This window comes from Rhinoraja longicauda, chromosome 34 (genome assembly GCF_053455715.1).
Source record: "Rhinoraja longicauda isolate Sanriku21f chromosome 34, sRhiLon1.1, whole genome shotgun sequence".
NCBI lineage: Eukaryota > Metazoa > Chordata > Chondrichthyes > Rajiformes > Arhynchobatidae > Rhinoraja > Rhinoraja longicauda.
The window spans coordinates 4,451,756-4,474,947 of record NC_135986.1 but is presented as its reverse complement, the minus strand read 5'-3'; the positions used below and the strand labels follow the sequence as shown (position 1 = coordinate 4,474,947).

The following is a 23,192-nucleotide window of genomic DNA, read 5'->3' as shown; positions in this document are numbered from 1 at the left end:
TTAGAGTTTTGGTCTTGGGAGTTTTGGTCTTGAGAGTTTTGGTCTTGGAGTTTTGGTCTTGGGAGTTTTGGTCTTGGGAGTTTTGGTCTTGGGAGTTTTGGTCTTTGGAGTTTTGGTCTTTAGAGTTTTGGTCTTTGGAGGTTTGGTCTTGGAGTTTTGGTCTTGGGAGCAGTTTTGGTCTTGCGAGTTTTGGTCTTTAGAGTTTTGGTCTTTAGAGTTTTGGTCTTGGGAGTTTTGGTCTTGGGAGTTTTGATCATTACAGTTTTGGTCTTTACAGTTTTGGTCTTTACAGTTTTGGTCTTTAGAGATTTGGTCTTGGGAGTATTGGCCTTGGGAGTTTTGGTCTTGAGAGTTTTGGTCTTGGGAGCTTTGGTCTTGGGAGTTTTGATCTTGGGAGTTTTGATCTTGCGAGTTTTGGTCTTGGGAGTTTTGGTCTTTAGAGTTTTGGTCTTGCGAGTTTTGGTCTTGGGAGTTTTGGTCTTAGAGTTTTGGTCTTTAGAGTTTTAGTCTTGGGAGTTTTGGTCTTTAGAGTTTTGGTCTTGAGAGTTTTGCTCTTGAGAGTTTTGGTCTTGGAGTTTTGGTCTTGGGAGCTTTGGTCTTGGAGTTTTGGTCTTGGAGTTTTGGTTTTGCTGTTTTGGTCTTGGAGCTTTGCTCTTTAGAGTTTTGGTCTTTAGAGTTTTGGTCTTGAGAGTTTTGGTCTTGGGAATTTTGGTCTTGAGAGTTTTGGTCTTTAGAGTTTTGGTCTTGCGAGTTTTGGTCTTTACAGTTTTGGTCTTTACAGTTTTGGTCTTTACAGTTTTGGTCTTTAGAGATTTGGTCTTGCGAGTTTTGGTCTTGGGAGTTTTGGTCTTGGAGTTTTGGTCTTGGGAGTTTTGGTCTTGAGAGTTTTGGTCTTGGGAGTTTTGATCTTTACAGTTTTGGTCTTTACAGTTTTGGTCTTTACAGTTTTGGTCTTTAGAGATTTGGTCTTGCGAGTTTTGGTCTTGGGAGTTTTGGTCTTGGGAGCTTTGGTCTTGGAGTTTTGGTCTTGGAGTTTTGGTCCTGGGAGTTTTGGTCTTTATAGTTTTGGTCTTGAGAGTTTTTGGTCTTTAGAGTTTTGGTCCTGGGAGTTTTGGTCTTGGGAGTTTTGGTCTAGAGTTTTGGTCTTGGGAGCAGTTTTGGTCTTGCGAGCAGTTTTGGTCTTTAGAGTTTTGGTCTTTAGAGTTTTGGTCTTGGGAGTTTTGGTCTTGAGAGTTTTGGTCTTGAGAGTTTTGGTCTTGCGAGTTTTGGTCTTGGGAGTTTTGGTCCTGGGAGTTTTGGTCCTGGGAGTTTTGGTCTTGGGAGTTTTGGTCTAGAGTTTTGGTCTTGGAGTTTTGGTCTTGGGAGTTTTGGTCTGGGAGTTTTGGTCTTGAGAGTTTTGGTCTTTACAGTTTTGGTCTTTACAGTTTTGGTCTTTAGAGATTTGGTCTTGGGAGTATTGGCCTTGGGAGTTTTGGTCTTGGAGTTTTGGTCCTGGGAGTTTTGGTCTTGGAGTTTTGGTCTTGGAGCTTTGCTCTTTAGAGTTTTGGTCTTTAGAGTTTTGGTCTTGAGAGTTTTGGTCTTGAGAGTTTTGGTCTTGGGAGTTTTGGTCTTGGGAGTTTTGGTCCTGGGAGTTTTGGTCCTGGGAGTTTTGGTCTTGGGAGTTTTGGTCTGGGAGCTTTGGTCGTGGGAGATTTGGTCTTGAGAGTTTTGGTCTTGGGAGTTTTGGTCTTTAGAGTCTTGGTCTTGCGAGTTTTGGTCTTTAGAGTTTCGGTCTTTAGAGTTTTGGTCTTGGGAGTTTTGGTCTTGAGAGTTTTGGTCTTGAGAGTTTTGGTCTTGCGAGTTTTGGTCTTGGGAGTTTTGGTCTGGGGAGTTTTGATCTTTACAGTTTTGGTCTTTACAGTTTTGGTCTTTACAGTTTTGGTCTTTAGAGATTTGGTCTTGGGAGTATTGGCCTTGGGAGTTTTGGTCTTGGGAGCTTTGGTCTTGGGAGTTTTGATCTTGGGAGTTTTGATCTTGCGAGTTTTGGTCTTGGGAGTTTTGGTCTTTAGAGTTTTGGTCTTGCGAGTTTTGGTCTTGGGAGTTTTGGTCTTAGAGTTTTGGTCTTTAGAGTTTTGGTCTTGAGAGTTTTGCTCTTGAGAGTTTTGGTCTTGGAGTTTTGGTCTTGGGAGTTTTGGTCTTGGAGTTTTGGTCTTGGAGTTTTGGTTTTGCTGTTTTGGTCTTGGAGCTTTGCTCTTTAGAGTTTTGGTCTTTAGAGTTTTGGTCTTGAGAGTTTTGGTCTTGGGAATTTTGGTCTTGAGAGTTTTGGTCTTTAGAGTTTTGGTCTTGCGAGTTTTGGTCTTTAGAGTTTTGGTCTTGAGAGTTTTGCTCTTGAGAGTTTTGGTCTTGAGAGTTTTGGTCTTGGGAGTTTCGCTCTTGGGAGTTTCGCTCTTTAGAGTTTTGCTCTTTAGAGTTTCGCTCTTGGGAGTTTCGCTCTTCAGAGTTTCGGTCTTCAGAGTTTCGCTCTTCAGAGTTTCGCTCTTCAGAGTTTAGCCCTTTAGAGTTTTGGTCTTTAGAGTTTTAGTCTTTAGATATTGTGAATATATTGTAAATATTTCCCGCTGAGTTGCTCCAGCTTTTTGTGTCCACCTCTGGCTTTTTGTACCCCACTCTTTGGTTTAAACCAGCGTCTTCTCCTGCACAATGGTGGGGGGGGGAGATGGGGGAGTGGGAGGGAGGAGGCGTTATCGACCTGCCTGCCCGCCCCTGTGACGTTGTCCTCTTCCCTCAGTACATCAGGAGCTGCATCATGATCGGCCGGCTGCCCCACCTCATGCTGATGTCCAAGGAGAGCCTGTACAGCCAGCTGCCGGCCAACACCTTTGTCATGCCGTCCTACGCCCGCCGCATCTCCACCGCCGCCACCTACATGAACGGCGAGGTGCCCGCCAAGTCCCTTTGGTCCTTCAACAACCTGCTGCGGATCAAGATCCTGTGCGCCACCTACGTCAACGTCAACATCCGGGACATCGACAAGGTAAGGCCCAAAATGGCGGCACTGCCCGCTGAGTTTACTCCAGGTTTCTCTAGGAACTGTAGATGCTGGTTCAAATCGAAGATAGACACAAAATGGCGGCACTGCCCTTCTCTGAACCGCTGAGTTTACTCCAGGTTACTCCAGGAACCGCAGGTGCTGGTTCAAATCGAAGATAGACACAAAATGGCGGCACTGCCCTTCTTTGACCTGCTGGGTTTACTCCAGGTTACTCGAGGAATTGCAGATGCTTGTTTATTTTATTTTTTTTTTTTTATTTTTGTTTTATTTTTGAAAAGCATATGTACAAATAGAAATAAGAAAAAACACATTTGTTACAAAGTTCTTACATAGCTTCAATTTTTAAATTTTTGAAGAGAGAAAGTAAAAATAAAAATAAAAAACTATAAACTTGGGGAGAGAGAATAAGAGGGTTAATAAAAAAAATTTTTAAAAAAAGGATCTAACAATAAAAATTAAAGGGAGTAGATCCGGGAGACAATAACCACAGTTGTACATCCAACCCCTAACTCAAGTTTCAACTTTTAATTTAATTTTTTTTATTTTAGTCCTGTGCCAAACCCATTTACTTTTCTAAAAATTCAATAAATGGAGACCATATTTTTAAAAATAACTCAGGTTTGTCGATTAAGGCAAACCTTATTTTTTCCAAATGCAGGGTCTCTGTCATTTCCGTAGTCCACATTTTAATTGTGGGGGTTATTGGTTTTTTCCAAAATTTAAGTATTAATTTTTTCGCAGTTATTAGACTGTAATCAAGAAAATGTACCTGACTTACTGTAAAATTTGTAGTATGTTCTGATAATCCTAATATAATTAATTTTGGGTCCATATCTAATTTTTTATTAATAACTTTAGAAACTATTTTAAAAATCTCCAACCAGAAGTTTTGCATTTTTATACAAGTTACGAAAATATGAGTTAAATTAGCTTCTTGAAATTGACATTTATCACAAATAGGAGAGATACTAGGAAAAATCCTATTTAATTTCGTCTTCGAATAATGTAATCTATGTATTATTTTAAATTGTATTAAGGAATGTCTAGTATTCAATGAACATTGATGTATATGTTGTAAGCTTTCATCCCATATATCTTGCATTATAAATTGATTCAATTCGTCCTCCCATGCTCGTCTATAAGATTCTGATGACGGAATGTCAGTGTCAAGGAGAGTATTGTAAATAAAGGATATTAATTTATTTGAATTATAATGTCGATTCAGGCATACATCAAGTGTTTCTGGACCTCTAAACTTATATTCTTGCATGTGTGATTTTACATAATCTCTAAGTTGTAAATATCTAAAATAATTATTAACATGTAATCCGTACTTCTGCTGTAACTCCTGAAACGAAAGAAAAGTTCCCTTATGATAAAGATCTCCCACCCTTTTGATTCCATAACTTTTCCATTGAGCAAAGCCTCTATCTAAGACAGACGGTTTAAAAGAAGGATTATTCGCAATAGGAAGGAAAACAGATAATTTACTCAATTTTAACGTAAGCTTTAATTGTTTCCAGGTACGGATAACACTATGTATAATGGGATTACCTCCATATGTTTTTTTATTTAAATTTATTGGAGCTAAGAGGATCGCACCAATATCGAATGGTAAACAATCCTCTTTCTCCATCTTTAACCAATCCGGTTGTTGATCAGAATCATCCAACCAGCAGGTTATATTTTTAATATTAACCGCCCAATAATAAAATAAAAAGTTAGGTAAAGCAATTCCTCCATTAATTTTAGACTTACATAAGTGTCTTTTATTTATTCTATGAGTCTTGTAGTCCCAAATAAAATTAGTGACAATTGAATCCATTTTAAAAAAAAACTTTTTTGGAAGATAGATCGGAATTGCTTGAAATAAATATAGTAGCTGTGGAAGAAAGATCATCTTTATAGCATTACTACGACCAACTAATGATATAGGAAGTGTTTTCCAAAATTGGATATTTCTGTGTAATTTAGCAAGTAAAGGAGGAAAATTTGATTTAAATAAAGAAGTATATTTCCTAGTCACGTAAATTCCAAGATATTTAAACTTTTCATAGGCAATTTTAAAAGGAAATTGTTGAAGTATGGCCGGATTATGCTCCATTATTGGCATAATTTCACTTTTATACCAGTTAATTCTATAACCTGAAAATGAACCAAATTGAGTTATGAGATTTAATAAATTCGGAATGCTAATTTCTGGCTTTGTAATATATATTAATACATCATCCGCATATAAAGAAATTTTATTGGTTGTATGTTTAGTGTTGTAGCCATGAATATCTGAATTTGATCTAATACTCTCAGCAAGTGGTTCTATAATAAGGGCAAATAAAAGTGGTGATAGTGGACATCCTTGTCTACAACCCCTAGCTAAATGAAATTTAGATGACAGCATTTGATTAGTTAATATTCTAGCTGTTGGGGATGTATATAAAAGTTTCACCCATGCACAAAAATTTTCACCTAGTTGAAATTTTTCCATCACTGAGAAAAGATAGGGCCATTCTACTTGATCAAAAGCTTTTTCAGCATCTAGCGAGATGATTGCTAAATCTTCATTTAATAGTCTATTTGAATAAATTATATTAATTATATTAAACAATAAATCGAAGATAGACACAAAATGGTGGCACTGCCCTTGTCTGACCCGCTGAGTTTACTCCTGGGAGTTTTGGTCTTGGGAGTTTTGGTCTTTACAGTTTAGGTCTTTACAGTTTTGGTCTTTAGAGTTTTGGTCTTGGAGTTTTGGTCTTGGGAGTTTTGGTCTTGGAGTTTTGGTCTTGGGAGTTTTGGTCGTGGGAGTTTTGGTCTTGAGAGTTTTGGTCTTGGGAGTTTTGGTCTTGAGAGTTTTGGTCTTAGAGTTTTGGTCTTGGGAGTTTTGGTCTTGGGAGTTTTGGTCTTAGAGTTTTGGTCTTGGGAGTTTTGGTCTTGGGGAGTTTTGGTCTTGGGAGTTTTGGTCTTGGGAGTTTTGGTCTTGGGAGTTTTGGTCTTGGGAGTTTTGGTCTTAGAGTTTTGGTCTTGGGAGTTTTGGTCTTGGGGAGTTTTGGTCTTGGGAGTTTTGGCCTTGGGAGTTTTGGTCTTGGGAGTTTTGGTCTTGAGAGTTTTGGTCTTGGGAGTTTTGGTCTTGGGAGTTTTGGTCTCGGGAGTTAGACACAAAATGGCGGCACTGCCCTTCTCAGAACCGCTGAATTAACTCCAGGTTACTCCAGGAACTGCAGGTGCTGGTTCAAATCTAAGATGGACACAAAATGGCGGCACTACCCTTGTCTGACCCGCTGAGTTTACTCCAGGTTACTCGAGGAACTGCAGGTGCTGGTTCAAATCGAAGATAGACACAAAATGCTGGAGTAACTCAGCAGGACAGGCAGCATCTCTGGAGATGAGGAATGGGCGATGTTTGGGGTCGAGGCCCTTTTCTTCAGACAAGGCATGGCTTCAGACACGCGCCCCAGAAATGGAATAGTTTAGATTTTCGTTCAGAGATACAGCGCGGAAGCAGGCCCTTTCGGCCCACCGGGTCCGCGCCGACCAGCGATCCCCGCACACAATAACACTATCCCACACACACACACACATACACACACACACACACACACACACACACACACACACACACACACACACACACACACACACACACACACACACACACACACACACACACACACACACTCGGGGCAATTTTTACATTTACAAAGCCAATTAACCTACATACCTGCACGCCTTTGGAGCGTGGGAGGAAACTGAAGATCTCGGAGAAAACCCACGCAGGCCACGGGGAGAACGTGCAAACTCCGTACAGACAGCGCCCGTGGTCGGGATCGAACCCGGGTCTCCGGCGCTGCATTCCCTGCAAGGCCGCAACTCTACCGCCGCGCCACCGTGACCGCCCATTCGGAATTGGGATACTTTATTGCCACGTGTGCGACAAGGCAGTGAAATTCTTTGCTTGCGTACCCAATGTGTACAAAATGGCGGCTGATGGAGTTACAAAGCACGTTGGCTTTTCCTTTTGTTCTCCCCCTCCCGTCCCCAACAGCAGTTCCCCCCCCCCACCCTGGGACCCCATTGACCATTATTCTTCTCCTCCCTCCCCCCCTGCCCCTCCTCACTGCGGTCCCCACAAGGCAGGTCCTCCATTTTTCTCTCCCCCACCCCCCCCCCCCCTCATGGACGTCCCTCCACACTCCCATCAACCACGATACGATACGATAGAACTTTATTTATCCCAGGAGTTAAAAAAATTGATCTGCCAACAGTCGTTTTGTTTAGTTTAGAGATACAGCGCGGAAACAGGCCCTTCGGCCCACCGGGTCCGCGCTGACTAGCGATCCCCGCACACTAACACTATCCTACACACACACACACACACACACACACACACACACACACACACACACACACACACACACACACACACACACACACACACACACACGCACACACACACACACACACACACACACACACACACACACACACACACCACCACCCCCCCCCCCCCACCCCCCCCCCCACCCCCCCACCCAATTAACCTACAAACCCCCACGTCTTTGGGAGTGTGGGAGGAAACCGAAGATCTCGGAGAAAACTCACGGGGAGAACGTACAAACTCCGTACAGACAGCGCCCGTGGTTGGGATGGAACCCGGGTCTCCGGCGCTGTAAGGCAGCAGCTCTACCCGCTGCGCCGCCCTGGCCTCGGTGGGCCGATGGGCCTGCCTCCGCGCTGTATCGCTAAGCTACACTAAGGCTACACAAAGACTGGATCGACTCGGCATGTACTCGCTGGAATTTAGAAGATTGAGGGGGGATCTTATAGAGACTTACAAAATTCTTAAGGGGTTGGACAGGCTAGATGCGGGAAGATTGTTCCCGATGTTGGGGAAGTCCAGAACAAGGGGGTCACAGTTTAAGGATAAGGGGGAAGTCTTTTAGGACCGAGATGAGAAAGATTTCTTTTTCACACAGAGAGTGGTGAATCTGTGGAATTCTCTGCCACAGAGGGTAGTTGAGGCCAGTTCATTGGCTATATTTAAGTCAAGTCAAGTCAAGTCAATTTATTTGTATAGCACATTTAAAAACAACCCACGTTGACCAAAGTGCTGCACATCTGACTAGGAAAAAAAAGAAACAGACAGTGGCAGGCAGCCAAACACAACGGCGCGGCCATCTTGAACAAAATGTTAATTCAATCACCCACAGTCCAACAACAAAGCATTAAATAAGCATCAAAATTACACCCCCAAAAACACAGTCCAACAATAAAAGCACTAAACAGGCACCCAAATTACCCAACCCCAAAAACCCACAAAACACAGTCCAACAATAAAAGCATTAAATAGGCATTCAAATCACACAACCCCAAAACCCCCAAAAACAGTCCAACAATAAAAGCGCTAAACAGGCATTCAAATCACACAACCCCAAAAAACCCCCAAAAACACAGTCCAACAATAAAAGCATCAAACAGGCACTCAAACCACCCAACCCCAAAAACACACAAAGAAAGAAACATCCATCAAAGAAACATCCATCACAGTGAGTCTCCTCCAGTCCTCTCCTCACTGTGATGGAAGGCCACAATGTCTTTCCCTTCTCCCGCTGTCCTCGCCCGCAGTCAGGTTGTTGTGGTTGCAGGCCGCACCGGACGGTCCACAGCGGGCCAAGCCCAAGGCGCGTCGCGTCGCAGCCGCTCCCGCAGCCTCCGAAAACGGCCGGCTCCGCCGATGATAAGTCCGATCCGGGGCGGGCGAACACGCTGTTGCTGCACGTCGGGGCGGTCGTGGCTCCCGACATTGAAGCCCCCGCCCAGCAGAGAAATATCCCGCGGCATATCTTAGGCCGCGCCGGACGGTGAAATGTCCGCGACCCAAGCCCCGCCATTCGGGGCGGGCGAACCCGCTGCCGCTGCCGGAGCTCCCGATGTCGGCATCCACGCGGCCCGAGCCTAAGGCGAGTCGCAGCCGCTCCCGCAGCCTCCGAAGACGGCCGGCTCCGGTGGTGGTAAGTCCGATCCGCGGGCTCTGCGAACCAGAGCCCTGGAGGCCGACAGCTCCAGGAGTTGGGCCGATGGTAGGCCGCAGCAGGAACGGAGACCCGACCCAGAAAACAAAGGTCGGGTCTCCGTTCGGAAGGGACACATATTTACAATGTTATAGTTTCCCCCTCCCCCCACATACACACATAGTACACAAACACAAAAACACCACATCACAACATTTAAGAGGGAGTAAGATGTGGCCCTTGTGGCTAAAGGGATCAGGGGGTATGGAGAGAAGGCAGGTACGGGATACTGAGTTGGATGATCAGCCATGATCATATTGAATGGCGGTGCGTACAGGCTCGAAGGGCCGAATGGCCTCCTCCTGCACCTATTTTCTATGTTTCTATGTTTAAAGGGAGGGAAAGATGGAATTTGAAGTTGGTGTTAAAATCCTGTGCAATTGGGATGACAGCATTCTGTGGTTTGGGTGTTTCTATGTTTCTAAACTCATGGTGGACACACAAGATGCCGGAGTGGCTCAGCGGGGACCGGGCAGCATCTCGGGAGAGAAGTAATGGGTGACGTTTCGGGGCGAGACCCTTCCTCAGACCGACTCACGGTGTTTGCCCCGTTTGCCCCCCCCAGATCTACGTGCGGACGGGGATTTACCACGGGGGAGAACCGCTCTGTGACAACGTCAACACCCAGCGAGTCCCCTGCTCCAACCCTCGGTGAGTAACGCCACCGCTCCCAAGGGCAGGGGGTGGTCGACGGACGCACTGGGCCCGGCTGCCTGCCCGCCCCCTTTTTCCGGGCCTACCGGCACGGTAGCGCAGCGGTAGAGTTGCTGCTTTACAGCGAATGCAGCGCCGGAGACTCAGGTTCGATCCTGACTACGGGTGTGCTGCACTGTAAGGAGTTTGTACGTTCTCCCCGTGACCTGCGTGGGTTTTCTCCGAGATCTTCGGTTTCCTCCCACACTCCAAAGACGTACAGGTATGTAGGTTAATTGGCTGGGTAAATGTTAAAAAAAAAATTGTAAAAATTGTCCCGAGTGGGTGTAGGATAGTGTTAGTGTACGGGGATCACTGGGCGGCACGGACTTGGAGGGCCGAAAAGGCCTGTTTCCGGCTGTGTATATATATGATATGATATGAGATGATATGATACCTCCGTGCCCAAGTGTCCCCGGAGAGAGAAACACGCACACGCGGTGCCCACGGGGACGTTGGAGACCTTCCGTGAACGCCGGTCGCCCCGGGGGAGGGGGGGGGGGGGATCGAATGCATTATTGACGATTTTAATTTGATAACCCTTTTGTTTGTAAACTGCCGATGCAGGCAGCTTTTGATTTGATCGTGTTACCACTTTGTATGTTTGTCTTGTTTTGGAGTAAAGTATTTGTAAAAAAAAAGGCAAGGGGGGCCTTCAGTCTGGTCTGGGCCCTTGGCTCTTTGGCTCCTTGGCGCCTTGTGTTCTTGGGTCAATAGACAATCGGTGCAGGAGGAGGCCATTCGGCCCCTCGAGCCAGCACCGCCATTCAATGTGATCACGGCTGATCATTCTCAATCAGTAACCCCGTTCCTGCCTTCTCCCCGTACCCCCTGACTCCGCTATCCTTAAGAGCTCTATCTAGCTCTCTCTTGAATGCATTCAGATAATTGGCCTCCACTGCCTTCTGAGGCAGAGAATTCCACAGATTCACAACTCTCTGACTGAAAAAGTTTTTCCTCGTCTCCGTTCTAAATGGCCGACCCCTTATTCTTAAACTGTGTGTGGCCCCTGGTTCTGGACTCCCCCAACATTGGGAACATGTTTCCTGCCTCTAACGTGTCCAACCTCTTAATAATCTTATACGTTTCAATAAGATCTCCTCTCATCCTTCTAAATTCCAGTGAATACAAGCCTGGTCGCTCCGGTCTTTCAACATATGACAGTCCCGCCATTCCGGGAATTAACCTGGTGAACCTACGCTGCACGCCCTCAATAGCAAGAATCCTTGGTCCCTGGCCCCTTGGCGCCTTGGCCCCTTGAGTTCTTGGTTCCTTGGGTCCTTGGCATCTTGGTCCTTGGGTCCTTGGACTCGGGTCCTTGCTCCCTGGAGCCTTGGTCCTTGGATTCTTGGGTCCTTGGACTCTTGGCTCCTTGGCCCCTTGAGTCCTTGGTTCCTTGGGTCCTTGGCATCTTGGTCCTTGGATCCTTGGACTCGGGTCCTTGCTCCCTGGAGCCTTGGTCCTTGGATTCTTGGGTCCTTGGTCCCTTGGGTCCTTGGACTCTTGGGTCCTTGCTCCTTGGCCCCTTGGCATCTTGGTCCTTGGGTCCTTGGACTCTTGGGTTCTTGCTCCTTGGCCCCTTGGGTCCTTGGCCCCTTGGGTCCTTGGCCCCTTGGGTTCTTGGTCCTTGGCGCCTTGGGTTCTCGGGTCCTTGGCCCCTTGGTTGGTCGTGACCTTCTCCTGATCTTGACCCTGATGGTGTCTCTGCAGGTGGAACGAGTGGCTATCGTACGACATCTACCTCATCGACATCCCACGGGCGGCTCGACTCTGCGTGTCCATCTGCTCCGTGAAGGGGAGGAAGGGAGCTAAAGAGGTGGGACCTTCAAGGCTCTTGGTGTCTGCCTTAGCTTTAGTGTTTGAGATACTGCGTGGAAACAGGCCCTGGTCAGTATGGGTAATGGTGAAAGAGACGCAATGAGATACAGGTGTACATACACCGATCAGCCAAAACATTATGACCACTGACAGGCGAAGTGAATAACATTGATTATCTTGTTACAATGACACCTGTCAATAGGGTGGGATATATTAGGCAGCAAGTGAATGGTCAGTTCTTGAAGTTGACGTGTTGGATGCAGGAGAAATGGGCAGGAGTAAAGACCAGAGCGACTTTGACAAGGGCCAAATTGTTCTGGCCAGACGACTGGGTCAGAGCATCTCTGAAACGGCAAGGCTTGTGGGGTGCTCCCGGTCAGCAGTGGTGAGTACCGACCGACAGTGGTCCGAGGAGGGACAAACCACAAACCGGGGACAGGCAGGGTGTTGGGCGCCCAAGTCTCATCGATGCGCGAGGGCAACGAAGGCTATCCCGTCTGGTCCGAACCGACAGAAGGTCGACTGTGGCACAAGTCACGGGAAATGTTAATGGTGGTGACGGGAGGAATGTGTCACAATACACAGTGCATCATCGCGCCCTGCTGCGTATGGGGCTGCACACGGAGGACCAACAGCATATTAGGCAGGTGGGCGTAATGTTTTGGCTCATCAGGTCACAATGTTTTGGCTGATCGGTGTGTATCAGCAGCAAATAGAACAGTACAGAAGATATAGACACAAAGTGCTGGAGTAACTCAGCGGGGCGGGCAGCATCTCCGGAGAGAAGGAATGGGTGACGTTTCGGGTGACGTTTCGAGACCCTTCTTCAGACTGAGAGTTTGGGGGGGGAGGGGGGGGGGGGAGAGGAGAGGGAATCAAGAGATACAGACGGTGACTTAGAGAGAGATGCAGAACAAATGAATGAAAGCTATGCAAAAAAGTAACAATGATAAAGGAAACTGGCCATTGTTAGCTGTCTGCTGGGTGAGAACGAGAAGCTGGTGCGTCTTGGGTGGGGGAGGGATGGAGAGAGAGGGAATGCTGGGGTTACATGAAGTTGGAGAAGTCAATGTTCATACCGCTGGGGTGTAAGCTACCTAAGCGAAATATAAGGTGCTGTTCCTCCATTTTGTGCGCTGGGCCTCACTCTGACAATGGAGGAGGCCCAGGACAGAGAGGTCAGTGCGGGAGTGGGAGGGGAGTTAAAGTATTTGGCAAGCGGGGGTTCTCCAGGTTGCCAAAGACTTTAACGTTTTTTTTTCTCTGCAGTTTGGGTGCAGCCCAGGTGTGGTTTTATGGGTTTGGTTCAGTTTATTGCCACGTGTACCGAGCGAGGTACAGTGAAAACACTGTCTGTTGCCCAGCGGAAAGACAATACACGATTACAATACACGGGCCTTTTCTTTTTTAAACACCGTGCCTGGCTGTAGTCTGTGTGGTCGGTTTAAGGCTCCTGGGTGTGTTTTAAGCAAAGATAATCGAGCAGAGCAAGATAGGCCGCTCGGCCCTAAAAAACGGAGTAGGCCGCGGCGCCATTTTAGTCGGCAGAAACATTTAAAAAGAAAAATAACAAAAATCTGCGAATTGGCAGATGAGATATATTCTGCAAATTAATGGTATCATCACACATACTGTTCCCCCAAAACACCGATTACACTGCGAGAGGCAGAGTGAATGGCGGGTTTTGCGTATTAAAATGGCGGGTTCTGCCTACTAAAATGGCGCAATTTTCCTACTAAAATGGCGGGTTTTGCCTACTAAAATGTAGGCAAAACCCGCCTATTTTTAGCAGGCAAACCCCGCCATTTTAGTAGTTTTGCCTACTAAAAATGGCGGGTTTTGCCGACTAAAATGGCGGGGTTTGCCTACTAAAATGGCGGGGTTGCCTACTAAAATGACTGGGTTTGCCTTCTAAAATGGCGGGTTCTGCATACTAAAATGGCGGGTTCTGCATACTAAAGTGGCGGGTTCCGCATACTAAAATGGCGGGGTTGCTTACTACAATGGCGGCCGTTACGCTCCTTTGCGTACTACACTTCAGTATAGGCGATTTTGACGGAGTGGTCCATCTTGCTCCTCTAGTACCTTTGGTTTTAACGCTTGCTCTCCTCACTACTACTCCTGCAGGAGCACTGCCCGCTGGCTTGGGGCAACATCAACCTGTTTGACTACATGGACAGCCTGGTGTCGGGCAAGATGGCGCTCAACCTGTGGCCCGTTCCTCACGGGCTGGAGGACCTTCTCAACCCCATTGGAGTGACCGGATCCAACCCCAACAAGGTGAGGCTCGTCATCGCCCCCCCCGACCCCTAGTCCTGACCCTTGACCTATGACCCTTCCAAGCGACCCGGGTCAGAATGAGGCCATTCGGCCCATCAGGGGGCAGCGGTAGAGTTACTGCCGCACAGCGCTCGCGGCGCCGGAGACCTGGGTTCGATCCCAACTACGGAGTTTGTACGTTCTCCCCGTGACCTGCAGCTTCCAGATGTCGTGCTTGTCGGCTGAGCCAGACCAGACCATGATGGAGAAGGTGAGGACTGACTCAACGATGGCAGTGTAGAACTCGACCATCGTTGCCACATCCTCCGTTGGGGCCTTTTTGACTGTGGAGTCGATGGTGGCCTCCCATTTAAGGTCCCTGGAGATGATGGTTCCACTTAAATGACTCCACAGTGTGACTGTGGTGTTGTTGATAGACAATAGGTGCAGGAGTAGGCCATTCGGCCCTTCGAGCCAGCACTGCCATTCAATGTGATCATGGCTGATCATTTTCAATCAGTACCCCGTTCCTGCCTTCTCCCCATACCCCCTGACTCCGCTATCCTTAAGAGCTCTATCTAGCTCTCTCTTGAAAGCATCCAGAGAATTGGCCTCCACTGCCTTCTGAGGCAGAGAATTCCACAGATTCACAACTCTCTGACTGAAAAAGTTTTTCCTCATCTCCGTTCTAAATGGTCGACCCCTTATTCTTAAACTGTGTGTGGCCCCTGGTTCTGGACTCCCCCAACATTGGGAACATGTTTCCTGCCTCTAACCGTGTCCAACCCCTTAATAATCTTATACGTTTTGATAAGATCCCCTCTCATCCTTCTAAATTCCAGTGTGTGGTGAGTGGGGGGAGGGAGGGAGGGAGGGAGGGGGAGCTCTCTTGGAATCGTTCTTAGATTTTGCGGAGCGTAAGAGACGTGTGTGTGACTGGCTGCCGCTGTGTGTACGTGTTTGCAGGAAACGCCGTGCCTTGAGTTGGAGTTTAACTGGTTCAGTAACTCCGTGAAGTTCCCAGACGCTGCGGAAATCGAGGAGCACGCCAACTGGAGCATGTCCAGAGAATTGGGCTTCAACTACTGCCTGGTGGGACTGGTATGTCATGGAGTCTTAGGTCCCTATTAAATCTTCCCACCCCCACCCCTCACCTTAAACCTATGTCCTCTGGTTCTCTATTGCGTATTGGAGCCTGACATAATTTCATTTACAAACTGCTCTTAATATCTAACCGCCAAGAACAGCATTGTATTTTTGTACAGAATGTAATCTATTTCTAAACCAAATTCGTACTCTTTGGGTAGCATTTTAAGTTACTGGAGTGTTGTGTGCAGTTTTGGACCTCCTGTAGTTGTACAGGGCCCTGGTGAGACCGCACCTTAGATTTTAGATTTAGAGATACAGCGCGGAAACAGGCCCTTCGGCCCACCAGGTCCGCGCCGCCCAGCGATCCCCGCACACGAACACTATCCTACACACACTAGGGACAATTTTTTTTTCTACATTTGCCCAGTCAATTAACCTACATACCTGCACGTCTTTGGAGTGTGGGAGGAAACCGAAGATCTCGGAGAAAACCCACGCAGGTCACGGGGAGAACGTACAAACTCCGTACAGACGGCGCCCGTAGTCGGGATCGAACCCGAGTCTCCGGCGCTGCACTCGCTGTAAGGCGGCAACTCTACCGCTGCGCCACCGTGCCGCCACCTGGAGTATTGTGTGCAGTTTCGGAGCAAAGAGGTCCTCCTGCAGTTGTACAGGGCCCTGGTGAGACCGCACCTGGAGTACTGTGTGCAGTTTTGGTCTCCTCATTTGAGGAAGGACGTCCTTGCTAATGATAGTGGAGTCAGGGGGTATGGGGAGAAAGCAGGAACGGGGCACTGATTGTGGATGATCAGCCATGGTCACATTGAATGGCAGCAACACTACCCAGCTGCACCACCGTGCCGCCCGATGATTTGTACAAGTGCACAACTCTGGAGTTCAATTCGTCTGCCGTTTGTGCCTATTTGTGTGTGTGTGTGTGTGCGCGTGTATGTGTGTGTGTGTCCGTGTGCGCGTGTGTCTGTTTGTGTGCATGCGTGTGTGCGCGCGTGTGTGTGTGTCTGTGTGTGTGCGCGTGTTTGTGTGCGCGCGCGTGTGTGTGTGTGTTTGTGTGCGCGCGTATGTGTGTGTCCGTGTGCGCGTGTGTGTTTGTGTGCATGCGTGTGTGCGCGCGTGTGTGTGTGTCTGCGCGTGTTTGTGTGCGCGTGTTTGTGTGCGTGTGCGCGCGTGTGTGTTTGTGCGTGCGTGTGTGTGCGCGTGTGTGCGCGCGCGTGTGTGTGTCTGCGTGTGTGCGCGTGTGTATGTTTTTGTGCGTGTGTTTGTGTTTGTGCGTTTGTGTGTTTGTGCGCGTTTGTGTTTGTGTGTGCGTGTGTGTGCGTTTTTGTGTGCGTGTGTGTTTGTGTGTTTGCGTGTGTGTGCGTGTGTGTTTGTGTGTGTGTGTGCGTGCGTGTGCACGTGCACGTGTGTGTGCGCGCACGTGTGTGCGTGTGTCCGTCCCCATTCCCCTTCCCCTCCTTTTTTTTAAAACAATATTTACAATACAATAAGACAAAACATAACCCACCACCAGAACACTGTACAAACAAATATACCAATTGAAACTATTATACAATTAATATTACAATCCCCATCCAGTATACATCCAATCCCCCGCGGTGCCCAGCGGTCACGGAAATCTCCCAGGGTGCCCGTGGACAGCGCGCTGTCCCTCCCCAACCCCACCCGGGCCCCTTCCCCTCCTGGAGGTTGTGCGTCTCGGTAAACGCTCCCCCCCCCCCCCCGTCTCTCTTGCAGAGTAATCGACTAGCCAGGGACAGCAACCTGACGGAGAGCGACATCGAGCAGCTTAGGAACATCTACACCCGGGACCCCCTGTCTGAGATCACCGAGCAGGAGAAAGACTTCCTGTGGAGGCACAGGTAGCACAGGGGGAGAGGGAGATAGATCGCGTGTGTGTGTGTGTGAGACACTGGGGTACAGTACCGGTGGGGACGTGTGTGTGTGTGTGTGTAACACTGGGGTACAGTACTGGTGGGGACGGGTGTGTGTGTGTGTGTAACACTGGGGTACAGTACTGGTGGGGACGGGGGGGGTTGTGTGTGTGTGTAACACTGGGGTACAGTACTGGTGGGGACGGGTGTGTGTGTGTGTGTCACACTGGGGTACAGTACTGGTGGGGACGGGTGTGTGTGTAACACTGGGGTACAGTACTGGTGGAGACGGGGGAAGTGTGTGTGTGTGACACTGGGGTACCGTACCGACGGGGACGGGTGTGTGTGTAAGACTGGGGTACAGTACCGGTGGGGACGGGTGTGTGTGTGACACTGGGGTACAATACCGGTGGGGACGGGTGTGTGTGTAACACTGGGGTACAGTACCGGTGGGGACGGGTGTGTGTGTAACACTGGGGTACAGTACCGGTGGGGACGGGTGTGTGTGTGACACTGGGGTACAATACCGGTGGGGACGGGTGTGTGTGTAACACTGGGGTACAGTACCGGTGGGGACGGGTGTGTGTGTAACACTGGGGTACAGTACTGGTGGGGACGGGTGTGTGTGTGACACTGGGGTACAGTACTGGTGGGGACGGGTGTGTGTGTAACACTGGGGTACAATACCGGTGGGGACGGGTGTGTGTGTGTCTAACACTGGGGTACAGTACTGGTGGGGACGGGTGTGTGTGTAACACTGGGGTACAGTACTGGTGGGGACGTGTGTGTGTGTGACACTGGGGTACAGTACTGGTGGGGACGGGTGTGTGTGTAACACTGGGGTACAGTACCGGTGGGGACGGGTGTGTGTGTGTGTGTAACACTGGGGTACAGTACTGGTGGGGACGGGTGTGTGTGTAACACTGGGGTACAGTACTGGTGGGGACGGGTGTGTGTGTAACACTGGGGTACAGTACTGGTGGGGACGGGTGTGTGTGTGTGTGTAACACTGGGGTACAGTACCGGTGGGGACGTGTGTGTGTGTGACACTGGGGTACAGTACTGGTGGGATAACTGCTCGTTTTACCTGCCTTCCAGGCATTACTGTGTGAACATACCAGAGACGCTGCCCAAGTTACTGTTGTCCGTGAAATGGAACTCGCGCGATGAGGTGGCTCAGGTAACGAACGCCTTTATTCGTAACCGCGCGAGATGCAACACCTGTCCCTTTACCCTCCCCCCTCAACTCCATCCAAGGGCCCAAACAGTCTTTCCAGGTGAGACAGAGGTTCACCTGCACCTCCTCCAACCTCATCCATTGCATCCGCTGCTCCAGATGTCAGCTTATTTACATCGGCGAAACCAAGCGCAGGCTCGGCGATCGCTTCGCTCAACACTCCGCCTTAACCAACCTGATCTCCCGGTGGCTGAGCACTTCAACTTCCCCCTCCCACTCCCAGTCTGACCTTTCTGTCATGGGCCTCCTCCAGTGCCATAGTGAGGCCCACCGGAAATTGGAGGAGCAGCACCTCATATTTCGCCTGGGCAGCTTACAGCCCAGCGGTATGAACATCGACTTCTCCAACTTTAGATAGTTCCTCTGTCCCTCTCTTCCCCTCCCCTTCCCAGTTCTCCCACTGTCTTTCCGTCTCCACCTATATCCTTCCTTTGTCCCGCCCCCCCCCCCGACATCAGTCTGAAGAAGAGTCTCGACCCGAAACGTCACCCATTCCTTCTCTCCAGAGATGCTGCCTGACCTGGTGAGTTACTCCAGCATTTTGTGAATAAATACCTTTATTTGTAAGGTAGATTTAGCTGTTTATATGGGAAAGAACTGCAGGTGCTGGTTTAAATCGAAGGTAGACACAAAATGCCGGAGTAACTCAGCGGGTCAGGCAGCATCTCCGGAGAGAAGGAATGGGCGACGTTTCGGGTCGAGACCCTTCTTCAGACTGATGTCAGGGGAGGGGGCGGGACAAAGGTAGGATGTAGTCGGAGACAGGAAGACTGGTGGGAGAACTGGGAAGGGGGAGGGGATGGAGAGAGAGAGGGAAAGCAAGGGCTATCTGAAGTTAGAGAAGTCAATGTTCATACCGCTGGGGTGTAAGCTGCCCAAGCGAAATATGAGGTGCTGTTCCTCCAATTTGTGCGCTGGGCCTCACTCTGACAGTGGAGGAGGCCCAGGACAGAGAGGTCAGTGCGGGAGTGGGAGGGGAAGTTGAAGTGCTCAGCCACCGGGAGATCAGGTGGGTTAAGGCGGACTGAGCGGAGTTGTTGAGCGAAACGATCGCCGAGCCTGCGCTCGGTCTTGCCGACGTACAGGAGTCGACACCTGGAACAGCGGGTACAGTAGATGAGGTTGGAGGAGGTGCAGGTGAACCTCTGCCTCACCTGGAAAGACTGTCGGGGTCCTTGGATGGAGTCGAGGGGGGAGGTAAAGGGACAGGTGTTGCACCTCCTGCGGTTACAGGGGGAAGGTGAATTCTGAGGTACTCGGCTTGCTAAGGAGAGCATTTCTGGGACTGACTTTTCCTCTAAGCTTAAGAAAATAACTGCAGATGCTGGTACAAATCGAAGGTATTTATTCACAAAATGCTGGAGTAACTCAGTGGGTCAGGCAGCATCTCAGGAGAGAAGGAATGGGTGACGTTTCGGGTCGAGACCCTTCTTCAGTCTGAAGGTCCTTAGTCCCTTGGTCTCGACCCGAAACGTCGCCCATTCCTTCTCTCCCGAGATGCTGCCTGACCCGCTGAGTTACTCCAGCATTTTGTGAAGTAAAGACGTTCCTTTAAGCTTGGTGATGTGTCCTTTGTAGGTCAGAGATGGGTCAAGAGTCAGACCGAGATAGACTGAGACTGCCACTGTGCTTGAATCTGACTCCATCCCGTGTGATCTGACCTGGTCTTTGGTGATCTGGCGAGAGCAGACACAATGGGCCTGCAGTTCCCCAGGCAGCCATAAAGTGGCAATCTAAGATCACAGATGAGCCCTCAAGACTGTCTGTGAACTGATGTAACGTTTTCACTGAAGGTTATAACTCCACAAAATGCCGGGGTAACTCAGCGGGACAGGCAGCATCTCTGGAGAGAAGGAATGGGTGACGTTTCATGGAAACGTAGACAATAAGTGCAGGAGGAGGCCATTCGGCCCTTCGAGCCAGCACCACCATTCAACGTGATCATGGCTGACCAGTGTATACAAGCCTAGTCGCTCCAGTCTTTCAACATATGACAGTCCCGCCATTCCGAGAATTCAGCGAGCCAGCACCGCCATTCATTGTGATCACGGCTGATCGTCCACAATCAGTAACCCGTGCCTGCCTTCTCCCCATATCCCTATGATCATATGTTGAGAGACTGGAGCGACTAGGCTTGTATACACTGGAATTTAGAAGGATGAGAGGAGATCTTATCGAAACGTATAAGATTATTATGGGGTTGGACACGTTAGAGGCAGGAAACATGTTCCCAATGTTGGGGGGAGTCCAGAACAAGGGGCCACACAGTTTAAGAATAAGGGTAGGCCATTTAGAACGGAGATGAGGAAAAAGTTTTTCAGTCAGAGAGTTGTGAATCTGTGGAATTCTCTGCCTCAGAAGGCAGTGGAGGCCAATTCTCTGAATGCATTCAAGAGAGAGTTAGATAGAGCTCTTAAGGATAGCGGAGTCAGGGGGTATGGGGAGAAGGCAGGAACGGGGTACTGATTGAGAATGATCAGCATGATCACATTGAATGGCGGTGCTGGCTCGAAGGGCCGAATGGCCTCCTCCTGCACCTATTGTCTATTGTCTATTCCGCTAGCCCCTAGAGCACTATCTAACTCTCTCTTAAATCCACCCACACTCAATCATATCCACGATCAGTGATCCCCGCACACTAACACTGTCATACACACACTAGACAGTCTGAAGAAGGGTCTCGACCCGAAACGTCACCCATTCCTTCTCTCCTGAGATGCCGCCTGACCCGCTGAGTTACTCCAGCATTCTGTGAAATAAATACCCTAGATACAATTTACAATCATTACCGAAGCCAATTAACCCGCATGCGTTTGGAGTGTGTGTGTGTGTGTTGTTCAATATGGGACCTTTGACAATAAACCACTCCTGTCTCTCTCCCACTCCTCTCTCCCCCCGTCTCTCCCCCCCCCCCCCCGTCTCTCCCCCCCGTCCCTCCCCCCCTCTCTCCCCCTCCTCTCCCCCTCCTGTCTCCTCCCCCTTTCCTCCCTCCTCTCACCCCTCCTCTACCCCCCTCCTCTCCCCACCCTCCTCTCCCCACCCTCCTCTCCCCCCCTCTCTCCCCTCCTCTCTCCCCTCCTCCCGTCTCCCCCTCTCTTCCCCCCCTCCTCTCCCCCTCTCTCTCCCCTCCTCTCTCCCCTCCTCCCGTCTCCCCCCCTCCTCCTGTCTCCACCTCCTCCTGTCTCCCCCCCCTCCTCTCTCCCCCCCTCTTTCTCTCCCCCCTCCTCCCTCCCCTCCTCCTGTCTCTCCCCCCCCCTCCCGTCTCCCCCCCAGATGTACTGCCTGCTGAAGGACTGGCCGCACATCAAGCCCGAGCAGGCGCTGGAGCTGCTGGACTGCAACTTTCCTGACCCCATGGTGCGAGAGTTTGCCGTCAACTGCCTGGTGAAGGGGCTGACGGACGACCGCTTGTCCCAGTACCTCATTCAGCTGGTCCAGGTGAGCGCTCACTCCGAACCAAAGCTACTAGAGGAGCAAGATGGACCACTCTGTCGAAACTGTACTGAAGTGTGGTACACAAAGGAGCCATTTTAGTAGGCAAATCTCCACCATTGTAGTAGGCGACCCCGCCATTTTAGTAGGCAAACCCTGCCATTGTAGTAGGCAGCCCCGCCATTTTAGTAGGCAAACCGCGCCATTGTAGTAGGCAAACCCCCCGCCATTTTAGTAGGCAACCCCTGCCATTTTAGTAGGCAAACCAGCAACCCCGCCATTTTAGTCTACAAACCCCCTGCCATTTTAGTAGGCAAACTCCTGCCATTTTAGTAGGCAAACCCTGCCATTTTAGTAGACGACCCCAGCCATTTTAGTAGGTAAACCCCGCCATTTTAGTAGGCAAATCCCGCCATTTTAGTAGGCAAACCCCTGCCAAATTAGTAGGCAACCCCTGCCATTTAGTAGGCAACCCCTGCTATTTTAGTAGGCAACCCTGCCGTTTTAGTATGCAAACCCCACCATGTTAGTAGGCAAACCCGCCATTTTACTAGGCAAAACCTCACCATTTTAGTAGGCAAACGCCAGCCATTTGAGTAGGCAAAACCCACCATTTTTTTAGGCAAACCCCGCCATTTTAGTAGGCAAACCCCAGCCATTTTAGTAGGCAAACCCCAGCCATTTTAGTAGGCAAACCCCAGCCATTTAGTAGGCAAACCCCAGCCATTTTAGTAGGCAAACCCCAGCCATTTTAGTAGGCAAACCCCAGCCATTTTAGTAGGCAAACCCCAGCCATTTTAGTAGGCAACCCCTGCCATTTTAGTGGGCAAACCCTGCCATTTTAGTGGGCAAACCCTGCCATTTTAGAGGGCAAACCCCTCATTCTTCAGGAAACAGGGCTTCCCCTCTTCCATTATAGATGAGGCTCTCACTAGGGTCTCTTCTACATCCCGCAGCTCCGCTCTTGCTCCCCCTCCCCCCGGATGTGGACCAAACGCAGGCAGGTGGGACTAGTGTAGCTGGGATATGTTGGCCGGTGTGGGCAAGTTGGGCCGAAGGGCCTGTTTCCACGCTGTGTCATTCTATGACTCTGACTCTCTGTCTCTCTCTCTCTCTCACTGACTTGTTGTCTCTCTGTTTCTCTGCCTCTCTCCCTCCCTCCCTCCCTCCTTCCTTCCCTCCCTCCCCCCTCTCTCCCCCTCCCCTCTCTCTCCCCCCCCTCTCCCTCTCCCTCTCTCCCTCTCTATCTCCCTCTCTCTCTCCCTCCCTCTCTCCCTCCCCCTCCCCCTCTCTCCCCCGCCCCCTCCCCTCTCTCCCCCTCCCCTCTCTCCCACTCTCTCTCTCCCCCTCCCCCCTCTCCCCCCGCCCCCTCCCCTCTCTCCCCCTCCCCTCTCTCCCCCTCCCCTCTCTCCCCCTCCCTCTCTCTCTCCCCCTCTCTCTCTCTCTCCCTCTCTCTCCCCCCAGGTGCTAAAGTACGAGCAGTATTTGGACAACCCTCTGGGTCGTTTCCTCCTGAAGAAAGCCCTCACCAACCAGAGGATCGGACACTTCTTCTTCTGGCACCTGAAGTAGGTCCCTGAGTCCCTTCAGCCCGTCACCCGCTGACTATCCCGCCAATCCCGCCCAATCGCCAGCGCTAACTCCCCCCTCTCCTGCCTGTTCCATCTAATGCCTCT

At 49.7% G+C, this 23,192-nt stretch overlaps 1 protein-coding gene across 1 annotated transcript in view; it reads left to right on the top strand.

The window, feature by feature from the left end:
- Positions 1–23,192, top strand: part of LOC144609295 (phosphatidylinositol 4,5-bisphosphate 3-kinase catalytic subunit alpha isoform-like) — a 40,105-nt gene that overhangs the window by 10,914 nt on the left and 5,999 nt on the right. Inside the window, exons 3-11 of the mRNA XM_078427726.1 lie at positions 2,768–3,013; positions 9,665–9,750; positions 11,503–11,608; positions 13,738–13,890; positions 14,836–14,970; positions 16,711–16,835; positions 17,946–18,027; positions 21,358–21,522; positions 22,981–23,084. Of these exons, the coding sequence (XP_078283852.1) occupies positions 2,768–3,013; positions 9,665–9,750; positions 11,503–11,608; positions 13,738–13,890; positions 14,836–14,970; positions 16,711–16,835; positions 17,946–18,027; positions 21,358–21,522; positions 22,981–23,084 (1,202 nt within the window). The remainder of the gene's footprint in view (positions 1–2,767; positions 3,014–9,664; positions 9,751–11,502; positions 11,609–13,737; positions 13,891–14,835; positions 14,971–16,710; positions 16,836–17,945; positions 18,028–21,357; positions 21,523–22,980; positions 23,085–23,192) is intronic.